Here is a 22,408-nt window from a genome sequence, read left to right on the forward strand (position 1 = left end):
GGTTACAGTTGGGTTACTGTTTTGATAGACAGACAGGAGGCAAGGGAGACAGGTTTCATAAGAGACACATTGTACAATCAGGTCACAGTGAGGACAGGCTGATCTATTGACAGGCATGAGACAGATGGGAACCATTGACTATACAGTTAGAGTACAGTACATCTCTCTCTCTCTCTGTCTCTCTCTCTTCTCCTTTTCCCCTGCTGGGCTGATCTCAACCTGATGGCATGTGGTCTTCCCCCTCCTCTCTTTTTCTCTCTCTCTCTCTTTCTCTCTCTGTCTGTCTCTCTCTCCCTCTGTCTGTCGATGACTGACCTCACCTTACTTACAGAGGACGGGCTGTGTTGTGGAGACACAAACCCCCGGTTGCCATGGTAGCCCCAGTGCGCTGTCCTGAGAGTGGGAGCGCGTAGACAGGGTTGCACAGGGAGGACAGATACAAAGAGGAAGAGGGTGTGTGTGTGTGTGTGTGTTGGTGGTGGGGGGGGGGGGGGTTCTTTGGGCCGAACACATAGGGTTCTGTTCTGTCACCCCACGGTTGATCCGCATGGGGCTGCTGACTTTCACACAGGTCTTTACTGTAAAACAGGCTCAGATCTGGCGGATCAGATTCACAGCTAGTTGCTCTCTGAGAAACACAGCAAGATGCACAGGAAAAAACAACAACAGAGAAACACAAAAGAAAAGAGCAAAGGAAAGGAGGGCCTGGTTAACATCATGAATGTCACATTTTGCTGAGATGAACAGCATTACATTGCAAGGCTGATGTGCCTGTTCGATGTGCTGGCTGTTTGAGTTGCTTTGAAACGGAGTGTTCAGCTCTCGCAGGTGTGTGACGCGGCTATGACTGCTGCTGCTTTATTTAGACGCATCATGCTAGTGAGATCAGTGAGGTCATAGGGTGGTAACAGTCAAACAGTTGCTAATGATCCCAGCCTGAATGAATGAATAAATGAATGAATGAATGAATGCATGTGAAGTGAACAAACAAATGAATGATTGAGTGAGTGAGTGAGTGTGAGTGTGAGTGTGAGTGAGTGAGTGAGTGAGTGAGTGAGTGTGAGTGAGTAAGTGTGTGAGTGAGAGTGAGTGAGTGAGTGAGTGAGTGAGTGAGTGAGTGGATATCCTCTACTGTAGGAGCCTACCCTTTCATGCTGTTAATAAGGGTTTGGTTACTGGTAGAGCAAAATGACACCAGGAAATGAAAATTAGCAGAGGCCCACTAATTAAATCTTGATGTACGCCCGATTGGGTATGCATGTGAGTATGTGCCTGTGTGTGTTTGTGTGTGCCCTCGATGACAGTCTGGCTGGATTTACCGTAGCTGCATTTTTTTTTTCCCCCTCCTGACTTCCCGTCGGCGAGCCAGTGCAGCCACCACCGCCGCTGCTGCTGCTGTGCCATGCTCTGTGGCGACAGATGGGCCCGTAAGCCAGAGCGCACAGGTTACTCCCGAGCATGGCACACGCCTCAGCCCTGCATGGCCTCCTCCGCTGCTGTTGGGTTCGGGGTGCCCAGCAGTGTGCGGCCTGCTCTGTTCTGGGAAGAAGCCGGGCGAGAGGAGCACGCCACCACTCAGCGGCTTGTCCCGAAGGAGGAGAGAGAGAGAGAGAGAGAGAGAGAGAGAGAGAGAAAAGAGAGATCACACAAGCATCCATTTCAGCCAGTCCGAGACGAGGAAGGGTATTCTTAGCTTGTTTGTGTATAATTTAAGATGTGGCCGGCAGGACAGCGCCGAGCCGTAATGATTCTCCTGGTTTTTATGGTGCTGTTTTGACGTTCCCCAGCGCTCCGGCTCCGCACTTCTGGCTAGGGTTTTATGATCACGTGCGTGTACGATCGAGCAGAACTGTTTCAGGCGCTCACTGACTCACTCGCTCGCCTGCGAAAACACGGCCACACACACGGCAGGGCCTGAGCATATGCGTTTTCAGGGAGGAGGGAGAGGGGTATGATTACGGAAAGCTCTGGAATCTGTCCGCCACAGTACAGTATGTGACATTTCCAGCTCAGCTGCTTCCTTTGGTGAAGACTGCCATCTGTAGGCGAAGTAGTGTATTCATGCAATCTGAAGTTCACCGTCAACATGTATAGTATTATGTGTGTATGTATAGTATTACATGTATAGTAGTAGTGTTTTTTCTTTATTAGTTTACAGTATGTTTCCGTTTTATTTTTATTCTTTATTCTTTAATGTTCAAAATTGTAGCACAGATATGACTGAGATTGCTACATCTCAATCACCTCAATCATTGATCCTTCTTGATCATATGTTATTATTTATACAATATTAATGAAATAATACTCTGTGTGTGTGTGTGTGTGTGTGTGTGTGTGTGTGTGTTGTGTGTGTGTGTGCGTGTGTGTGCGTGTGTGTTCGTAACCCACAGCTTTGAGCTGATGCGGATGTGCTGGCAGTACAACCCTAAGATGCGGCCTTCCTTCCTGGAGATCATCAACAGCATCAAGGAGGAGCTGGAGCCGCCGTTCTGCGAGCTCAGTTTCTTCTACAGCGAGGAGAACAAGCCCCCGGACACAGAGGGGCTGGACTTCGAGGTGGAGAACATGGAGAACGTCCCCCTGGACCCCGTCTCGAGCCGGCAGCCCCCGACGCCCGTGGCTGTCTCCGCCGGGACCCCTGCGAGGTCCTCCCCTCAGCCACTCCCCTCGGCCCAGTGCACGGGGACACCCTTGGGGCCTTCCTCCCCGACATCCCCGACGGCTGCGGTCGCAGTGGCCTCCTGCTCGTCCCCCACCTCCATCACGTCCTCGCCGGCCCCTTCGTTGGCGGCAGCGGCAGCCCTGGGCTTGGACAAGCACTCGGGACAGGTGTCGGCCAACGGACCAGTACTGGTGCTGGGGCCAGCATTTGATGAGACCCAGCCGTACGCGCACATGAACGGGGGGCGCAAAAACGAACGGACTCTACCCCTGCCCCAGTCCTCTGCCTGCTGATCCCCCGACGGAAAAAACCCCACTCCTCTCACACAGGGTACCCCCAACATATCCCCTCATCCCCACGCCAATGTGGTTCTTCTTTAGACTTTGTTAATGTATTTTATTCTATTTTATTCATGGGACTGAAACTCTTGGCTCATGGGATGATTCTAAATCGATAGACTCTTGTGTGCCGCTGTGTTGACAGTGAATCTCTCTCCATCTTTTGTCTCGTGTCTCTCAATCACGTAATCATCGCAGAGGAAGTTGCGATGTCAAAAGTTTTTTTCTGTTCAAGCATATCTGCCAGCAAGTCCAACCCCAACAGCACTTTTTTTAGAAGTGTGCGTTCTTCACACTTTTTCCTCTCTATAGTAAAGAGTGTATGGCCTCCCCAGAACACTTACTTCGGTTACTTATCTCATCAAAGGCCACTGACACATCTCCCAGTGAAAGGTTCCTCTGTCTCTCATTGGGGGAGGCAAAGTGATGTCCATCCGATGGACTCACCAAGGACACTACGACCCCCACAGTCATGCTTCTTAGATCTGTTTCACGGCGTGGGATTTGTGAGGTGGACAGAGGGGCGGGGGGCTTCTGTTTTAAAACTGCCAAAATCAATTTTGCCAAATCTCGAAAGGAACTTTCGTATGCTGTTCATCTTTTTTATTATTATTTCATCCTTTATGTCGTCTCTTAAGTTGGATATCTTAGACATGGGTATGGAGGGAACTGCAACTGAACTTTTACACTGGCTTTTTATTTTGATGGGGGATCTCACAAGTAGATGTATCTTGTGAATATTGTCTTTTCTTTCCTTTAGTTGTTTATTTCTTTATAATGTCCCTCCCAGCCTGCCGTACATCGGCTCGGAGCCACGGCATTGCGATCTCTACTGCACGACCCATCTCTGAGATGAGCTGCACTGAAAGCAGAATGCACCTGTTCGTTTCAAGATGACAAAAAAAAAGATATGACCTGGCGCCAAAAACAAAAATTCTGAAACAAAGCAAGTGAAAAAACACAGTACACACAAATGTGAGCCAAAAAAGATGAATCAGAAGGGATTGGCTCAGTCAGAAGAGTCCACTGAGGCAGTCGAGAGAGATTGGCGAGTCGTGACTTCTCTGATTATGTGTGTGTGTGTATATATATATAACTACACGCATGTGAGGCTTTCTGTACAGAAGGTATTTTAAACTAGGCAATGATCTCTCTATACAATTCAAATGTTTATATTGTTAGGGTCTTACAGTTGTATGTTTGACCTTAGAAAAATCACACACAAACACTCAGATACACACACATGCACACATAATTCGTTTGTGTCACTTTTATAACTTTTTTACAGTTCAGATGTTCACCTCTATGTCTGTACAGAAAGAAGCTGCTATTTTATTCTTTTTTTCTTTTGTGGATGTTATATATCGGTATGTTTGTGTGTCTATATATATATATACATAGACACACACACATATAATGAAATCCTTCAGGTTTAATATTCTATGATCTCCACTACAGTCCATTTTTCTTGTGCTTTATATTGTTCTAGCAAAAAAAGAAAGAAAAAAAGAAAAAAAAAAGAAAAATGAAACAAAGAAAAAAAGCTTTTGTTTCTTCTTCTCGGATCCCTAGAGACGCTGTCTGTTTGCCACATATTGTCCATTGCCTTTTTTAATGAAATGAACAGTTTTTCTCATTCAATTATTATTATTATTATTATTATTATTATTATTATTATTATTATTATTTAGTTCTTACAGACACCTTAGCTCTGTGCGTGAGGGTATACTCTCGGCACCAGCGTGCTAGTGGTCAGGCACTGGGTCTGTGACGGCCTCCACGCTGCTGTTTAATCTCAGGTCCAAGTTAAGGTCTTGCTCTTTTCCCCCCTCATTTCTCTGATTGCCCGTAGACAGTTCTTCCCATGTGGTTCCCTCTTTCTGTCTCTCTCTCTCTCTCCGTGTAGCTCTGTGACCCCCACCCCCCCACTACCTGTGGTCTGAGGTCAAGTGTAAAGTGTAGGCTACCTGCCGCTGTTCACAGTGCCTCGTTCCAAGATGCGTTTTCATGAATGGAGTGGTTTCCTGTCAGTAACATTTTCGACCCATTCGTTTTCTTGTCCAACCAACCGAGAGGGCTAAGTTGCGATTGTCTTTTTTTTTTTAAGTATTATTATTTTTATTTTATGTCATTGCCTTACTTCTCCCAACCAATTATTATACAACATCTGTTTCAACAGAGCTGGTTTCTTCTTCTCGATTGCTGCTTGACGGTTTCCTCTCCGTTCAGTGACACTATATCTCCCCCTACCTTTTCTACCTTCTTCATCCAACAGTATACCGGCAGTGACCGCACCATGTCGGCCGCTCAGTCTGTTAAGTGCAAACCAAATTAAGATGCGCTGGACCCCAGAGAGCTCCTCTGGGCCAGTCCAGTGTTGTAAGGATGGAAACAGCCTCAGGGCTGGGGCTTTCATTCATTTCATGTTTTGTGAAGGATTTACTCCCTTTGATGTCACCTGATTAGTACATTTCCCTCTCTCCACTAACTAGATGTTCAACTTTTTTTTTTGCTTTAGGATTATTTATTTATTTTTGTGACATTAAGTTTAAATCACTGTATAAATGCCCCATAATTCAGTTAAAAGTTAGATTTCTGTTTGTATCTTTTTTTGGAGTTATGGCTGGGCATCATTTTTGTTTGTATGTATTTGTGTTCGGTGTTATGACAGGGGGACTTTTTTCTTTTTTTTCCCTTAACACATTTATCTACCTCACTCTTTTTTCTTTAAATGTATGTGTATGAAAAAATTATGACATCTCACTTTTTTTCTCACTTATCAACAGAGGATTAACTGACTAGTTCTCTGAATCCGGGTAAACCTCAATGACGTCATGAACCACACACACACTTTTTGGTGACCTGGAGTGGAGGAGGTATCTTTAAAAAAGGTGGTTGAAAGAATCCCATTCTAAATATGCCAGTCACAAATTCTCGTTCAGTCAGATCTGTGGACCTAACAGTGGATATAAAATATGTAATAGCTTATAAGGCATTGAAAAGACTCTGTAATGTAAGGCATGGAGAGAAAGAGAACTCTTGTATTGAATGAAAGAAAGGATTTTCTCTCTCTCTCTCTTTAATTAGAGAGGAACATTAATTCTTCCAAACTGGCGCTCTCTGTGTAAAGCCAGCCTGCGTTTGGGATTGCTGTTCGATGGAAGATGTAATCATCTGCCCCACAGGTCCCATCCACCTCAGACACCCCTTCCTACTCCTTTGCACATAAATTATTTGTAAACCCTTGAAACATCTAGCTACAGCAAACAGCTACATAGGCTTGCGCTGATGAATTGGTCTCTTCGGATGAGAAAGTAGTTTTTGTTTAATTATAAATGGGATTGGTGTTTAGCCAGCTTATATAGAAACTGTAATGATCCCAGTCGTTTCAGAAGCATTGCATTGCAATAGCATTATTGTATGCTTGGACAGTATGTCAAAGTGGAAATTAGGTTTGGCGTTGTCAGAAGACTTCCAAACCATAAACGGCGTTACCTTTGAAAAGTTTTGTCATTAACGTATAGTAGATAAGCTCCAGAGCCAGACTATCTCAGCAAAATACAGAATCGAACATCTTATCCTGTCCCATACACAGGACATGTCTTATGTCACCCTTACTAATCCGTGGACAAATGACATGTACAGTTAGAAATAACTGCCCATGAAATACATTAGCAAAGTGCCAGTTTTTTTTTTTTTTTGTAATGTAATGCTTTCAGCCATCAATAAGCAGCATGTCATATTCCTCCTTGTGTGTCCTCATTAGCACAAAGTTGTCACTGTAAACACTCCAGGGCCTCCACCAGCTATCCCAGCATCCTCCTCAGGCTGTGTACCGCGAGTCACTCACCTCATTTAAAAAGAAAAAAAACACCAAACGTGCAGCCGCACCTTTCCAGAATGTTGTCATGCTGGAGGTGGTGCCGTCCTGGTGGTCACACAGGGCATTGTCTGGACAAGCTTACTCTACAGGAACAGAGCTGGCAGGAAATTTAACACGTTGTCAGACTGGAAGCATCTTGGCACTGAAATCAATCAGATGGTGTGCCTTTTTTTTCTTTTTTTTGCCATGAGTCCGTTCACATGGCTAATCATTTGAATCTTTGACAAAGACCTCAGCTAGAGTTGGAGTTTGGCGTGTTGTTGTTTGCTCTGTTTTTCGCACATCTGAAATATTTCTGTTACCAAATATGAGCCACAGCAAAACACATGCTGCTTGCTCACACTCACTGGCTAAGGCGACAGTGCTGCCACCTCGTTACTTATCACACAAGTTTAATGGCCTCAACTATTTATGTTTTAATGACTTCCTCTCAGAGGGATATCACATTTAAGCACCTAGATGGACTGACAGTTTCATTCTCTAAAACTTCTCTAGAGACCTAAAGATTTTTATTCTTTATATTTATTTATGCATTTGACCATTCCAATTTGGATGACATCCCTGACTCATTTTTTGACCTTTCCAGAGGAGTACAGTACACAAAGGGCCTACCATCCCGACCACGTCGTCTTCATCATTCACAAAAAAAAAAGATGGAGAGCTTTGTTACGACGGAGCTTTTCCATTCTTCTCTTTTTGCTGCTGAATAAAATGCTGCTCTGGGGAGTCTCGGTCTGCTGACCAGAGTCGTTGGTGAAGTGAAGTTGGTGAAGTGTCCAAGTCCTCCATGCAATACTGTGGCCTCACTGGCCCAGGTCCTTCACTAGCTAGCCAGGCACAAGAGTAAGGGGGGCGGGGGAGGATTGACATCAGCGGGCTTCCCCTCATCATCGATTTCAATGTCTGCTGATGGGATGGAAGAGGCAGCCTGACTGGGTCAGTAAGCAGTCAAAATGACAAAAGAAGAGAGAGAATGTCAGCTGTTACTTTCTCTCTTTGGGACTTAGTTGGTTGTGGAGGGTGATTGGCAATACAACATGAGTAACCCTGGTACATCTTAATCAAGGCACTTAACATTTTTCTTAACCTTTATTTTTTTTCTAAATAAGGAATTTCAGAGGGGGTTTAGAGATCGTTTTCAGAGTCTAGGATTGAAGGGGATAAGATAGAAACATGGTTGAATCGAAATGCATTATGTGTGGTATGGTACCAAGCTCTAATGAAAAAGACCCAGTTCAATGTTCTCATTAAAGGCCTTGCGCTTGTATTTTTTTGCGTATGTATATGGGTGTATCACAATTAGATGTAGTGAATAAGGATTTGTCTGATAATGAAAATTAGCTATCAGTGATATTTATTACTTTTTTCTTTGTTCACTTATAAAATGGACAAAAGGGGTTGGCCTGTTGAGAAGTGAATGTCAGTTTTCATTGAATGCTGCCTGCCAAGGTTTCGTAGTTTCCAGTGGGTTATGAACTCACTTACAGTATATTCACAGCAGACACAAATAGGACAGATGTGTCCAGTAGATTACGGGTAGTCATGATGGAGAGTTAACATGACTAGAATTTAAAATTAAAAACACGTTTACAGTAGACCGTAGTGCTTGTTGCATTTCCAGAAGGTAGACTGACTGAAACGGTTTCATTTTCAAGTTATCATAATTTTATTTGTTATTGTATTTCTACAGAATGCAAACCTCAGGTCTAGAGAAGATGCATCAATGCATTATAAATTGCAATAATGAGCATGAGGTTTTTATTAGAGATCTTTTTTTTCCAGGCACTGTTGTTCTTTGCTTGGCATTCCAACATTTCAAATGGGGCCTTGTTCTACTGTACTTAGATTTTTAATTGATAATGCTTTTATTTTACTTTCGCAAAATAATCTCTATCTATGTCAGTGATTTGATTGATGATGAACTGATTTGATGAAATGGCTTGGCTGGTACACTTGTCTTCTTGTAAATTCTGTATTTAAGGCCACCTGGGTGCCCCCCCCCCCTCCCCCACCTCTAGTTGAGATGGTATACTTTTTACATGCCATTGGCTTAATGTCTATCTGAAGAATTTCATGTATTTTTCTTTTTTTCTTAAATTTTGAATTAAAAGTGAATGAGAAACAAGGTTTTTTGTTATTCAGTTATTAAATGTGTACATCTTTGCCATATGATAAAACAATACAAACAAACTCTCTAGGATGGCATCTTATTGCAGACATTAAGAAACACAATCAGCTGTTTGTTTGTTTGTTTGTTTTTACATTAAGAAACACATTTGGTTCTAACCAACACTGGTGAAACATTCATTTACACTTTCTACATACATCTACACTTTCTCACAATTACAAGACACACATACTGTAAAGATAACTTAAAAAGAATACAACACGAAACCAATTCATGAATAAAATTACAACTATTGATTATAATTGCTGATAAAACTACTGATAGAAAAATATTACAGCCAGTTTGCTTTGTCGTCAGATATAACCGGCACATGCATTCAATGCCACACTGTTGATCACATTTGAACCTTTGAATTGCACGGCTACCATCATGAGTGAGTTCAAAAGCTTCTGTAGGACACCACTATGACTCAACCTGACAGTGCTGCCTCCTCTTTACTTATCAGACAAGTTAACAAGGCCTCAACTGTCAATTTGTTATCAATATGACAGCCTCTCAGAAGGAGATTAGATTCAAGCGCCTAGATGAACTTAAAGTAAAGATTTTTATTCTGAAAAAAAGTATTGATGCATTTGACCATTCCAATGTGGATTATATCCAGGAGTCTGGCTATTAAGAAAACGGGAAGAGACTAAGATTGCAGAAACTGATTCCAGCTGTGTATGTCACAGTCACTTTTAACAATTTGATAAAAAAAAAAAAAAGCCTTGTCTGGTAGACATTTTCCCTTGTAATTTCTGCCTTCCTCCCATCTTGTTCAGATGGTATGCTTTAACACAAAACAGTTACAGCAGTGAGGTTTGATATATGCTATATTAGGTGCTGAGAACCTTCAGTTACAGCAGTGAGGTTTGATATATGCTATATTAGGTGCTGAGAACCTTCCTCGGGTGCTGACTGATCGGTAGTGCTTTCCACTGTGTTATCGGACAGGGCCCTTAGCTCCCTCAGCATGGCCTGGATGATGGCAGACAGCTGGGGCACCAGATTGTCCGGGGTGGCCAGACTGCCCGAGGCCGGAACATGGATGAATGCAGCCCTGCCTCTCCCACAGTGAAGAGACCAGTAGTAGGTGAAATCACACAGGTACCTGCTTGATCAAGAGATGCCACAGTGTGATAGTATGTGCTGTGTGTTGTGTACTTATATCAAAAGGTGGGTAGGTAGGTAATAAAATCATTAAACTCCAAGTACACAACCATAGTATCATGGGATTATGTAAATCATAGTCATCATGATTTACAGTTAAGCTATGTTCTCAGTAGGAATCACCGAATGAATACTACACCTCCCAGCATCCTTTGAGTAGATTACATCCAGTCCCTTTGCTCTTAGCTTCTTTGTGAGGGATCTCATATTTATGATGGAGTCGAGTTTGTCTACACCTCCCTCAACACAGCAGTGATCGAGGGGACACTGGCCACACACATCTCTGTTTACATAACCATAATTCTTCCCCGTCTGCTCCAGAGTGATGGCTTTAGACCCAGGGGCTATTCCTAAATGAACAGCGAACTGTTAATAACATAACACATGGAGACAAAGGATGTTATTGTATCTATCCCATTTCAAATATGATGCAAATAATTTGAAATCTATGTTTTTTTTTACTTTGTCTAATCTTAACTATCAAACTACTTTATTGTAGGTATAATCATGCTGTCTCTTCCCTTATTAACAGTGAATTACACCATAAGAGACATATAGTTTGCTATATAGCCTGCCCTACCTTATTCTGAGTTATTACCTCTGGTTGAACTTTCTCCCAGATTCCCGACAAGATCCGCTTTGCGCTGGAATAGCTCACTGGAATCTCTTTTATATAAATCTCAATAACCTCCTCTAGGCCCTCCGCTTTTAAACCCTACAAAAAGGAGATGATATTGCCGTTATTTTGGCAAAAATCACATTCTGCAGCTCCACAATGCTCCATCATTTTGATTTACATTATATGTTCTGAGACTAATATAAAATGTGTTTGGGTGAGAGAGTAGACTTTTATATCAGGACAACTCATGTGCAAATGCTGTAAGGCTACATCATCAGCTGAAATTAGGTCACAGTACAGTTGGGATTCAAATGATAACTTTAACCTTATGTCTGTTTGTCTAAAATGAAAAACTACTCCATGCACGGTAACCTACCTGTGCCGCAGTCCAACTCTGGTTTACCAAGTGCTGACCAAAAGGGCCAAACCCTGAGAAAAAGACACAACTCCTTTGTCTGACATAACATACATTTCTGTAGACACACATTATGTTTTATTCGCACATCTGACACTCACACGGTAGGCTATTCCGTAGCCTACCCTAACATAACGAATGTGATTTATTGTTACTTCAGTAGGACTAAATGTCACTTGAAAGCTTACCTGTCACAACTATTGTTTCACCAAATGAACCCATCGCAGCAGTCCCAACGAGTTAACGTGTTGACCGAGTGCAGCAAACCAACCCCGTTCTACACAGCCCATCCTTCAAGGCTATTTTTACGATAGCTCTTAGTTGCACACTGCGCAAGTCCCGAGGAAAGCACTAAACCATACAATGCAACAGTGAGATTATTTTTTCTTCGCCAGGTTTCATTATAATTGCATAGCCTTGTTTGTTTACATTGAGGGAAACCATCTAGATTAGCCCACATTTAGCCTACGTAAACATGTCCACAGAAAAAAGAAAGTAGGCCTAGGTGCTTTATAACCATATCAGGGATGTGGAGGCTAGAAATAGAGTTTATTCACCTCTCAAAAGAGTTCATTCACCAATTGCAACTTAACATTCAAAACTCACACTGTATAATCCACATTCGCGATATCTACACCCAACACTCTAAGAACCATAATACCACTGGTAGGCCTATTGTTAAAACAATGGACAATAACCTCCACCATCATTAAACACATGTTCTAGATGCCTAATGTTCTAAAAATCCGATACCCCATGGCGCAGTTCACCTCACCGAAATCACAGAATTAAAAGTTTACCCACCTATTATTTTAGCACTACACCTGACCTGGCCTTACCCAAAAGTGCGCACTTCCTACGTAAAATAAACAGTCCTCCCTGCCTTAGATGAGAACGTATGAAAACTTCTCAAAAATGAACTGTGTCTGTAGGCTATTCCCGATACTGCATTGTCAACATTTCTCCACTTGGGAGAGCCATCCCATCAGGAAGACGAGGAGCTGTTTTTTTAGACCTTGACTGTGTCAGTTGAATGGGACGTCTGAGCAGATAAACGCCCGCCTTCCTCCTGCACTTGTCAAGGCTAGGCAACCCTCCTCCATCCCACTACTGCTCACTAACGCCCGGAGAACACTTGCACAGGGTTAGTCAATAGAAAGGACCTGCATTTGGAAATTAGAGAGTGTCTTTCATCGACAAAATGCTTCATTTTCGGAGGACGTTTGACAACGAAAAGGGCCAACTTCAGGAGCTTAACAGCAGGCTCAGCCAGTACCTGTCAAGAGCGAAGCAACTGGAACAAGAAAATGCCCGCCTTATCGTGGAAATAAACAGCATCAGGCAGGACAGGCCCGCACAATGGGAACATCAACACATGGCAGAGTTGCGACAAATGAGAAGAATGGTGGAACAGCTCGCCTTCGAGAAGTCCAAGGCAGAGATGGAAAGAGAAAAGCTGCGGCAGGAGTTCCATATGGTTAAAGCTCTTTGCTCAGAGGAGACGGCAGTAAGCAAAGGTATTGGTGGGGAACTTAAAAGTTGGGAGAAGGAGCTGCATCAAGCGCACAATACTAACGCCGCCCTGGAGGCACGCTTGATTGAGCTAGAGAATGAATACAGGTTTCTGGAAGATGCTCACAGTCAAGAAATCGCCCATATGCGAAGCCAAGCTCACTCAAGAATTGTACCTGTCGTTACCCAAACATACCATGGCCCCCCAGCGCCTTCAATGGAAGAGGTTGAGCAATACGCACGCTCTTTGTCCGAAAGTTGGATGGACACGTACGACATGTACCGAATCAGGGTGGAAGAGATGGAGCAGTCCATCAAAGCAGATCAGGCGAGACTGGAGGACATGGGACGGGAAAAAATGCAGTACGTGTCGGAACTGAATAAGCTACGGGCAGAACTTGATAGACATGGCCAAATACAAATACACCTGGAGGATCAGCTGATGAACATGCAAGAAAAATTCCGGGCGGATGTCAACCAGTATCAGGTGAGCCAACTGTGCTATTGTAGCTTTCAATGCATGACAAACTGTTGCACAAATTTGGGGATATGAAAAATTGTTAGTAGTCTGCAACGGAGCAGAGTAGCATTCTTCCTCTAAGGTAGCCTGCAACATACTCGCCTGCTGCTAGTCAACATAACAGTCTTCACTCATGCCTTTGCTGTGCCACACCCACTCCAGGACCAAGAGAACAATATTACTCATGTGCAGCGAGATTTGCATTAGCCTACATGGCGACAGATGGAGAGGATTTTAAACGTTTTTTGTAATTGGATATTGAGGGATATTTTATTGTATTCTTAGAAATATATTGATTTATTTCATACAGCACTTACTGTAAACAAAGGAACAAAGCAAAATAAAAAAACGCATGAAAAAACAGTATTATGTAAAGTTGACATTTCTATTTCAAAATCTATCTAGTACTTAGTACTAATGTGCAGTATTTCTAATATAAAATGTCTGAACCAATATAAATAGCTTGTTATGTAATAGGCCAATGGTGAAATGGTGAGATGGATATCCATTCAGTGATGACTGACTTTGAGGTTTGATACATGAGACACTGCACTTGTGTAGCCCCTTGCTTGGAAGGGGTTTGCAGGGCTACTGGAAAGTAGCCTAATCTGTGTCCCTTCCACCTGTTCCTGTCCAGCCCCTGGAGACAGACAGAGTCACTCTCCGGAAGGTCTCTCTCTCTCTCTCAGGTCTCACTGGGTCATCCACAAAAAAGCTTCATGCTCTGATGTGCTAATATGATCACATATTGGTGATGGTAAAAATTACAGTGAAACACGAATTCTGAATTTATTGGGCGACATAGAGACGTTTAGATGTATTATGTCTGTCAGTAGGGCAGTTATCTTAAACCAGTTTAATTGCCTTGTTACAAATCTCTCTGGCAAAGCCATTCCATTCAAAGAACAAGGATCAGCAGCTACAAATTATTTATTTGGTTTGCTTATTGATTAAACAACATTTGTCATAACATGTGCAACAGTGTGCACATTTATATTAAAATCACACACACACACACACACACACACACACAAACACACACACACACACACACACACACACACAACCTAATGGCTAGACACTGTGTAAAGAAGGGAGTTTGCCAGTCCTAATGACAGTTATCTACGACTGAGGCATTGTGAGGATCACCCATGATGCTGCCAGCTGGCCCGTGTCCAGTTAACCATTCACTTCCGTGAAGTGAGCAGTGAGAGTCCCGAGGGTGGGCGTGGGTGTGTGTATGTGGGGGGGGGGGAGGGGGGGTGTTGTTGGAGTCTTCGAACAGGTGTTCCATATGAAGAGCCCTGCCCAAAATACACACTTGTTAGACTCTGCCAAAGCAAAATTGTAACGTGTTGAAATAAATGGGGCAAATGAATGTGAAGGCCTACACCCTTTTGTTCATTCTGTCATTTTACACACAGTAATGATGATGACATGATTGTACAGCTTATCCAGATAACACAACTGCATCATCTCTCAATGTGTGCATCCACTACAAATTGGAGAAATCTGTGATAGGTAGCAACACATTAATCTGACAACTATATTTAAAAAAATGAGTGGTGTTGCACGGAGTGGTGTAACTAACATTACTAAGTTAGCTATCATGGGCTAAAATTATTCTATTACAATGTGCATTGAACCGATTATGTTAAATAGCTTAATGGAAAGACAGAGAATAAAAGTTCATAACAACCTTGTGCCATTGAAGAGGGAGACATAACGTATAGGCTCTAACCTTTTATGTTCTGTCCAGGTGATTATTGATGAATTGGAGCACGAGCGGGTTATGCTTGCCGATGCCATGTCTGGGAAGTTGCAGGATCACCAGAATCTTCTGAAGGTCAAGATGGACCTTGGTCTGGAGGTAGCTGCCTACAGGTACAGCCTAGTTAAGGTTTATCTGGTACTATTCAGCCATCACATCATCCTCTGTGGGAAAGGAAGGTGAAAAGTTAGCACTACATTAATGTGTGAATTCAAAAGTGAATTGTGAATAATGAGGTGTAAAATATGGGGGGTTGTAACCCCTCCAATAATCAAAATCGGCCAGTGCAACCCCCATAATCATCAAAATGGTTAGAGAGCACAATGAAGTGGGGGGCTCAACAACGTAACTGTCACAGTAGAGAACGAAAGTTAGTGTCTCTTGTAAAAGGACTGTGCTTTAGGAGGAGGAGAGTAGAAGTATAAATCCAGTACACGACATACATGCAGTTTCATACTATTACAGTGTTTTCATACTATTACTGACATCTAATTTGGGGGGCACTATCCCTTTGAAGTAAGTCAAACTCAGGATCAGTCAGAATGGGTTATTTGATCAACCCTAATTGGAAAAAGGTTCAAAAGTGTCAGTCATTTTTGAAGGACGGGTACACTACCCCCCAAAGTCAATAGGGAATGTCCTCTAGCGCTAAGAAGGGCTTCAGTACTGTAAGCTTTTCCATGTCCACATTCTCCACAATTGATCTTCACAATAGAAATGGCAAAATCAAGACAAAGACATTCGCACCGCCTGTTTTAGCCGTGTGAGAGTAACCAGCGCCCTATGTGTTCTGAAATACTAAACAGAGTGTTTGCCCTCATGCTTTCACTGAGATTAAATATTTATATCCACATCACTGCTGCCTCAGTGACAAGGACGTGCTAAAAGCTACCCACAGCTCTCCTCTGGCGATGGCACAGGCACTTAAGAAATGCTGAATCACAGAGATGCATTATTATTTGTCCAAAGCACGTGTCAGCTGGTTCGTTGTATTTCCAATTTAGTGATCTCAGTTGAAATAGTGCATGTTTGTGATATTAACAAAAACGGATTAGTGTAGTAAATTTAAAATGGAAGCACATTTATATGGTAAATAACAATATGATATATGGTTAACATATATGGCTGCAAAACTGTAATTTAACACACAGCATAATGTTACAAAAAATTTCAACCTCGCCTTTGCTTGTGAAGATGAATGAATGAATTAATTTATTCACTGAATCATACTGCAAGTCAACAATATCTTTTTGTGGTAATTATATATCTGAATGTCCAAATGTCGCATTAAGCATAGAGAAAAGACAGAAAAAAGAGGGAGGAAAAACAATTATTTTTTATCAAAATAAAGACATGGCAGTTCTTTCCCACAGCTCTGCCAGGACGCACTGTTGCCTTTGGAATGTATTTTTAGTGATTTTAACTCCGAACAACTGGTGGTCCCAGACTACAGGGTCACTGAACCTGCTCTCCCACTTCCTTTTCTTCAGTAAAATAAACTCTTTTGTGAATCTTACACCACGTTGGGGTTAATCAATGTCATTTAGATGTTAAAACCAAAAGTGACTTTATTACTCCCTGAAATGTGTTCTGCATACAGATCAAAGACATAGCATACAGTGCACTGTATCCAACAAATATTTTCAAACACCTCCTTTTCAGGTGTATGTATAGGCAACGTTCCTGCTACATAGTTTTTAGATAGAGTTACTACACTCGTGTAGAACCAGCACCAAGAGATGCCTGAGCTGTGCATTTGCAAAAACAAATCAGTACTCACATTTCATTTGATACGGTGGGTGTAGTCCTCTCACATCAAAGGCCTACCCAGCTCTCACTTGCAGAGGATCAGTAATGGAAGAGTTATGTAGTTTTCATTGTGTTACACTAGTAATATCATCCTTGTTTAATTTAGTGTTTTCATTCTTAAATAATTCCTCAGCCTTGTGTAGACTCTGTTTTTCTTTTATGTTTCCTTAGCAAGCATTTCAGCAAAATGCCTTCTGTGGGATGTTTAGTCAAGGTTAAATGTCATTTTCAGAGACGTCCTGCAAAAGCCACTGAGTCTTTCCGTGTGTGTGTGTGTGTATGTCAGACCACAGCACTCTAATCCATAAAGAAAACAGACAGGAGTGCATTCTGGCTGTTATTTTTAGTTCGGTCTTTCAGCAGACTCACAGGGGACAGACACACTGGCTCTGGGCTCAACAAAGTGCTCCCAACTTTTTGTGTTTCATTGCTTCTTCCATACGCTAGACAAACACACAGCAGTGAATTGTTAAGGTAGGTGATCAGATAGCAGACTTCATTCTGGTTTCTTTCATTGTGCTATGATTAGAGTCGGGTGTTGTGGCTGATCTTTGATTCGTTTTGTTGATGAGCAGGTATATGGGTTCGGTGTGTCGTTTCATTTTCATCTGGCGCTAAGGGTAATCTGTGGATTTGTGATGGCAGAGCAAAGTGGTCAGAATCCCCCCGAGAGGTGAAATGAGCTCAGTTTTATGTTAGGAAAGCACCACAACACAAGTCAACTTCACATGACCTTTGAGTGAATTTAGCCTAGCGCTGTGTGTTTACCTTACGTTTTTTTCCTTCCTAGGGCTCTCTTGGAAGGAGAAGGGAGACATGCCCAAATGTGGTCTGATCATCACTCAAGAGAAAGAATAATAGGTATTGTTTGGATTAAAGATTAATCCCCCCACTTGTCTTCTTTAGCTTTGTAATTGTCCATTTAATTACTCTTGTTTATATCACGTTTACCCTGGAGCAAAACAAATGTGTCTTCAATATCTTAAAAATGAGAAGTGTCAATATACATGTGTGTTATTATTGTGCTTTCCAGATATCAAGATGCCTTCTCACCCTCACACTCCAAAAGCCATGGGCAGGCTTGACATCAGGTCCCCATTCCAGTTAACTGGCATTGAGAGATACATGGAGCCCATAACCGGTGTGAGAACAGCAACTCTGTCCAAGACTGAGTCCAAAAGTGCCTCACGTGTCGTCCCGATCAGCGTCTCTGCCCGTGCCCATCAAAGTCCAGCAGGCAGACGGGACATGGTCGCTTTTACCAAAGCTTCACAGGCAGCTGCCACAGCCACGGCCGCCTCTGCACGCGCCTCCAAACCAAGTGCCCCAAGTGTCGAGAGAAAGAGGGAAGTGGTTCAAGAGAAGAGTGTGAAGGTTACAGAAGGTTCCTATGATCAAATGCCTGCTTCACTTTCCACGGAGCAGAAAACTGTGAGAGTTGAGCCGCCTTTGCCGAAGACATTTGACAGCCTGGAAAAACAGAAGGACAACAAAGCAGATTTGAGAGGACAAGGCAAAATGGCAGATGGCAAAGACCAGAATGAAAGAAGTCATACAGAGACCAAGAGTACAACAAGTGAAAAGAAAGTATTGGATACAGCCCTGATGGAGGAGATCATTGAGAATGTCATGAAGCCAGCTGGGTTGGGTGTGGATCTCTCTAAGCCTGACTCGAAGATGACTTACCATGTGGAGAAAACTGAAGAGGATGACGGGACAACTAAGACACAGATTATTCTTGAGTCCAAGGTGCAAGAGGATGTGGATTTGTCACAGGACTCTGCACTGGAGGAGCTCCTGAGCAGAGGGGTGACGACAGTGTCTTTGGAGGACATTAAGGGAACCTCAACAGGAAGCATGATCCAGAACCTTCTTGGCCTGGGACTGAAGGAGGGAGAAAGCATGGAAAATAAGACAGTAAACATCAAGATCATTGAGGAGCCTGTTGAGATCCCAAGTGACGAGGAAGCTGAAATAGTGTCAAACCCAGAATTCTTTCAAACTTCCTCAATGTCCTACCAAATTGAAGAGGTGGAGAATGTGCACCAGGCTGACAAGCAACCTCAGATGAGTGGAGAGGCCATAAAGGCACCAACAAAGGAGACAGAATACGAGAGGAATGGATCAGTTCGAATTCAGGAAAGCTCAACAGACATGGGGACTCCGTACTCTACCCAAGATCAGGAATCCCAAGAGTATTTTGTGTCCACACCAGAGGACAACTTATCGGAGGAAGAAGGTGGTTTCGGATCCTATGGACATTATGGAGTAGTGGATGATCTGTCAGATGAAAGGTACTACCAGGAGGGAGCTTTCCCCGTGAAAAAACACTTCTCAGAAGACAGTGACAGTTTCAGAGACGAACCAGAGGAGATATATGAGGAGAATGTGCGCTCATATGTTAGAGACAACATCCCAGAGTGCATTATCGAGGAGGAGGTCCGTGTCTCACCCATGGTGCAGGAATCAGTGCTTGGGATTTTGAAGGAGGAAACACTGGATCCAAAGAAACAGTTAAAAGGAGCCTTAGAGAAACTCCAAGGCACGATGTCCGGACCTCTGAAGGAGGAGCTGTCTCGCCTCACGCAGGCTGAACTTCAAGGTGCCGACAACGTATCTGTGGACATCAAACAAGTGCAACAGAGGTCAGACAATGGAACCACAACTATTGTGGCTGAGCTCAATGTCACTCAATCCCTGGAAAATTCCGGACTTCTGGGTGAGGAGAGTGATGACATGTCTGAAGAGCAGATAATGGCTGCCCTGCGGTCAAACCCTGAGCTCAAGAAGGCCTTTAGTGGCGGGGCACATGGAGGATACACCATGAAGGTGTCCAAGCAGGAAGTCACAACACAGGGCATGCCCTGGGCGACCGAGCGTGGGGAGGCCAGAGATGAGGAGGACATCATCAGTGGGATTAGCAAGACGGAGAGGCACATCAAACTGGGTCCAAATGAGACGACCTTCACTTTCCAGATGGATGCCAACTCAGGTTTAGCAGGTGCTGGTGGCATTGATATCCAAGGTCTACTGCAGCGGGAGGAGGCTGGCGATGATGAGATAACAGGAGCATATGGCCCCAAACTAAAAGTCTCGCAAGAGAAAAAAGTGGCTACTGTCTTTCTAGACAGCACAGAGCAAGACTAGTTTAAAAACATCAAGTGCCACAGACATGTTGAGGTGAAGGGAGAGGAGAATCTCCAAACATTGTTGGTGTTTGTAATAATGAATGATTCACACCATAGCTAAGATGCAGTGGTTTACATCTTGGTCTACATCACTTACAAGTAAGGCACCACTTACATCAATTGTGGTGATAAACAATGAGCATCTTGCAATATTAAGTAGTTCAAGTTATTTTATGATACTATAACTGCTTAGCAAATGAAGCCAACCTCTTTTGTTTCAAACTTGAGGTGTTCTTGGATGCTACGATATATATTTTTATACTAACTTAGACTACTAAGCTTAGCTCTTTTGCGAAAGGATCTTGAATCTAATAGATTGACTTAAAATATATTTTCCATTCCATTAGTCTTAAACGGATGACGTGCAAATTAGAAACCAGAAACCACCAGATTTGCCCCCACCACTTAGTTATCATAACATTAACAAAAAAGGTGGATGGTCACAGTGTGGGACTAACCATTCTGGACTCTAGAGGGATAATGCAAAGAAATGTGTTTAGACAAGGATGGTATAATAACTACTAGGTTTTTTTGGCTGATCGATGCCACTGATGAATGTCATTAAATGTAGGTGCATAGGTGAAGTGATTGTGTGTTTGTAATCAGCTTCACACAAATAGATACAAGGAAGAAGGCAAGGAATCCATCAACAGAATTTAACATTCATCTCCATAAAAGCCAGAAGTTTACTAATGGTAACTGCATATTGCATTTCTATCATCATTGTGTCTTGGTTTTCAGCTAGTAAACTTGCCAGTCTATCATTTCCTGTTTTCAGACACAGATCCTTTAATCTTTAAATACCATTACATGGGCGAGCACTAATCCAGCCATCCTACGTTTTCAAAATGATGTTCTTTTATGCGCTTGCAGGCACAGACACCAGAAGGAGAGAGTTTGGGTTGGGGATTTGGGGGTAAGGAGCAGGAAATGGAACAGGAAAGTAGCAGAATATTAAATTCTTTGGATAAAAAACGTTGGAATTGGAATATTGCTGCAGAGCTGATGGGAGTTATGAGTATGCATGTGGATGTGTTTTTAGTCAAGTGATGATCTGCTTGGTTGTCTGTGATTGTACTGGAGCAGCCTTAGCTGCGGCGGCTCACCTTCACTTGAGGTAAAGAGGTGTAATGACTGCCTGCTATTTTTAGACACTAGTATCAGCTTAGTACCAGTGTGTATGGAGAAAGAGCCAGACAGTGGGAGAGATGAGTGCATGTTACATGTAGAATTCAAGGGGAGGTTTTGGCCGTTGTAGTCTTCAGATCTCTCAGCTGTGTAACTATTCAGTTTTCACTCTCATCACTAGCATTAGATTATTGGAACTGCAGGTTTGTAATTAAATTGTTGAATATTTTAACAAGGTTTAAGTTTTAAGTGCTGCATAGATGAAGTAAGACTTGTAAAAGTTAACCTGATCTGCTCATGTCATGAAACCAAAACTGGCTGATACTAATTTGTCAATTTTAACAGCAACTGCCTTTGATCTCTCCTAGTATTTAGGGTTAACCTTGCCAGATGAAATGTCAGCTTAAGACTTTAATGACACAGCCGAGTTTGAGACATCTGGCAGGTGTGCTAACTGTCATAATGGTCGTGAAAGTTTATTGTGGAACGACCATCTGAATCAGACAACTTAATTCAAACAATTATTGAAATGTGAGATTTTGGTGATACATTCATGAAATGTTGTCTCACTGATACTAGATGCAATGTTATTGACATTATAAAGTCTAATTAATGTGCAATGTAATGTCACATTTATTGAATGGTTTGTTGAAATGAATGTCTTCACAAATTCAGTTAATTTGCTTAACATTCACTCTTGGCCTTGTAACACGCCTCATATTACCTCTGTGTTTCTAATATTCAAAATATGTCTTTATTTGTATTGTGTTATACAGGGTAGGAATGTTTGGAGAGTTTTATCTAGCTTTGAGAAACCTTGTAAGGAAAGGCATTTCCATCTGATTCACCTGTAAGCTTTACTGAGCACTTCATTTCAGCATTCTGAGAATCAGAAGAATTCTTTGCAACCATGCTCTGTGTGACAATTATGCAATGCTTCTGTTCACTTGGCAAATGTTACACAAGATATTTGGGTCTCCAAACAGATACTTTGATTTGACTTGATTTGACTTGAGAAAGGGATTTCTTATGAATTTGGCCTCATTACGACAGCTTCTCTGTCCACGTGCTGCAGGACACACACTTTTGTTGGTCCATCTTGCAAAAAACAGAATCTATTAAAACACACTATTAAAATGTAACTTTCAGTGCATTCAGGAGTCTGTGTCCTTTATTTTGGAGTACTTTTGTTTAAAAAAAATTAAATAATGGCATGCATGAGAAAA

General features: G+C 42.5%; 3 protein-coding genes across 4 annotated transcripts in view; 2 read left to right on the forward strand and 1 right to left on the reverse strand.

Moving 5' to 3' along the window:
* Nucleotides 1–9,090, forward strand: part of igf1ra (insulin-like growth factor 1a receptor) — a 100,203-nt gene extending 91,113 nt beyond the window's left edge. Inside the window, exon 21 of the mRNA XM_076262249.1 lies at nt 2,391–9,090. Coding sequence (XP_076118364.1) covers nt 2,391–2,955 — 565 coding nt within the window. The 3' untranslated portion in view covers nt 2,956–9,090. The remainder of the gene's footprint in view (nt 1–2,390) is intronic.
* Nucleotides 9,041–11,532, reverse strand: pgpep1l (pyroglutamyl-peptidase I like). 2 transcript variants are annotated; one of them, XM_076262262.1, is made up of 5 exons: nt 11,443–11,532; nt 11,216–11,268; nt 10,819–10,935; nt 10,360–10,586; nt 9,041–10,161 (listed from the first exon to the last, which is right to left on the reverse strand). In XM_076262262.1, the coding sequence occupies exons 1-5, from the start codon at nt 11,474–11,476 to the stop codon at nt 9,933–9,935; spliced, it is 660 nt and encodes a 219-aa protein (XP_076118377.1). In that variant the 5' UTR covers nt 11,477–11,532; the 3' UTR covers nt 9,041–9,932. The 2 variants fall into 2 exon arrangements, with proteins under 2 accessions (XP_076118377.1, XP_076118369.1); XM_076262254.1 differs by having other exon boundaries at nt 9,041–10,164.
* An 820-nt stretch (nt 11,533–12,352) lies between these two features.
* Nucleotides 12,353–22,335, forward strand: synm (synemin, intermediate filament protein). The gene is made up of 4 exons (XM_076262275.1): nt 12,353–13,253; nt 15,046–15,170; nt 17,657–17,727; nt 17,900–22,335. Exons 1-4 carry the CDS (start codon nt 12,456–12,458, stop codon nt 20,011–20,013), a joined length of 3,108 nt encoding a protein of 1,035 aa, XP_076118390.1. The 5' UTR covers nt 12,353–12,455; the 3' UTR covers nt 20,014–22,335.
* Nucleotides 22,336–22,408: the final 73 nt, after the last annotated feature.

Source organism: Alosa pseudoharengus, unplaced genomic scaffold (genome assembly GCF_046254945.1).
Source record: "Alosa pseudoharengus isolate Yale_2024_CS ecotype anadromous, Long Island Sound unplaced genomic scaffold, YU_APseudo_1.1 YU_APseudo_1.1_scf_10, whole genome shotgun sequence".
Taxonomy (NCBI): Eukaryota; Metazoa; Chordata; class Actinopteri; order Clupeiformes; family Clupeidae; genus Alosa; species Alosa pseudoharengus.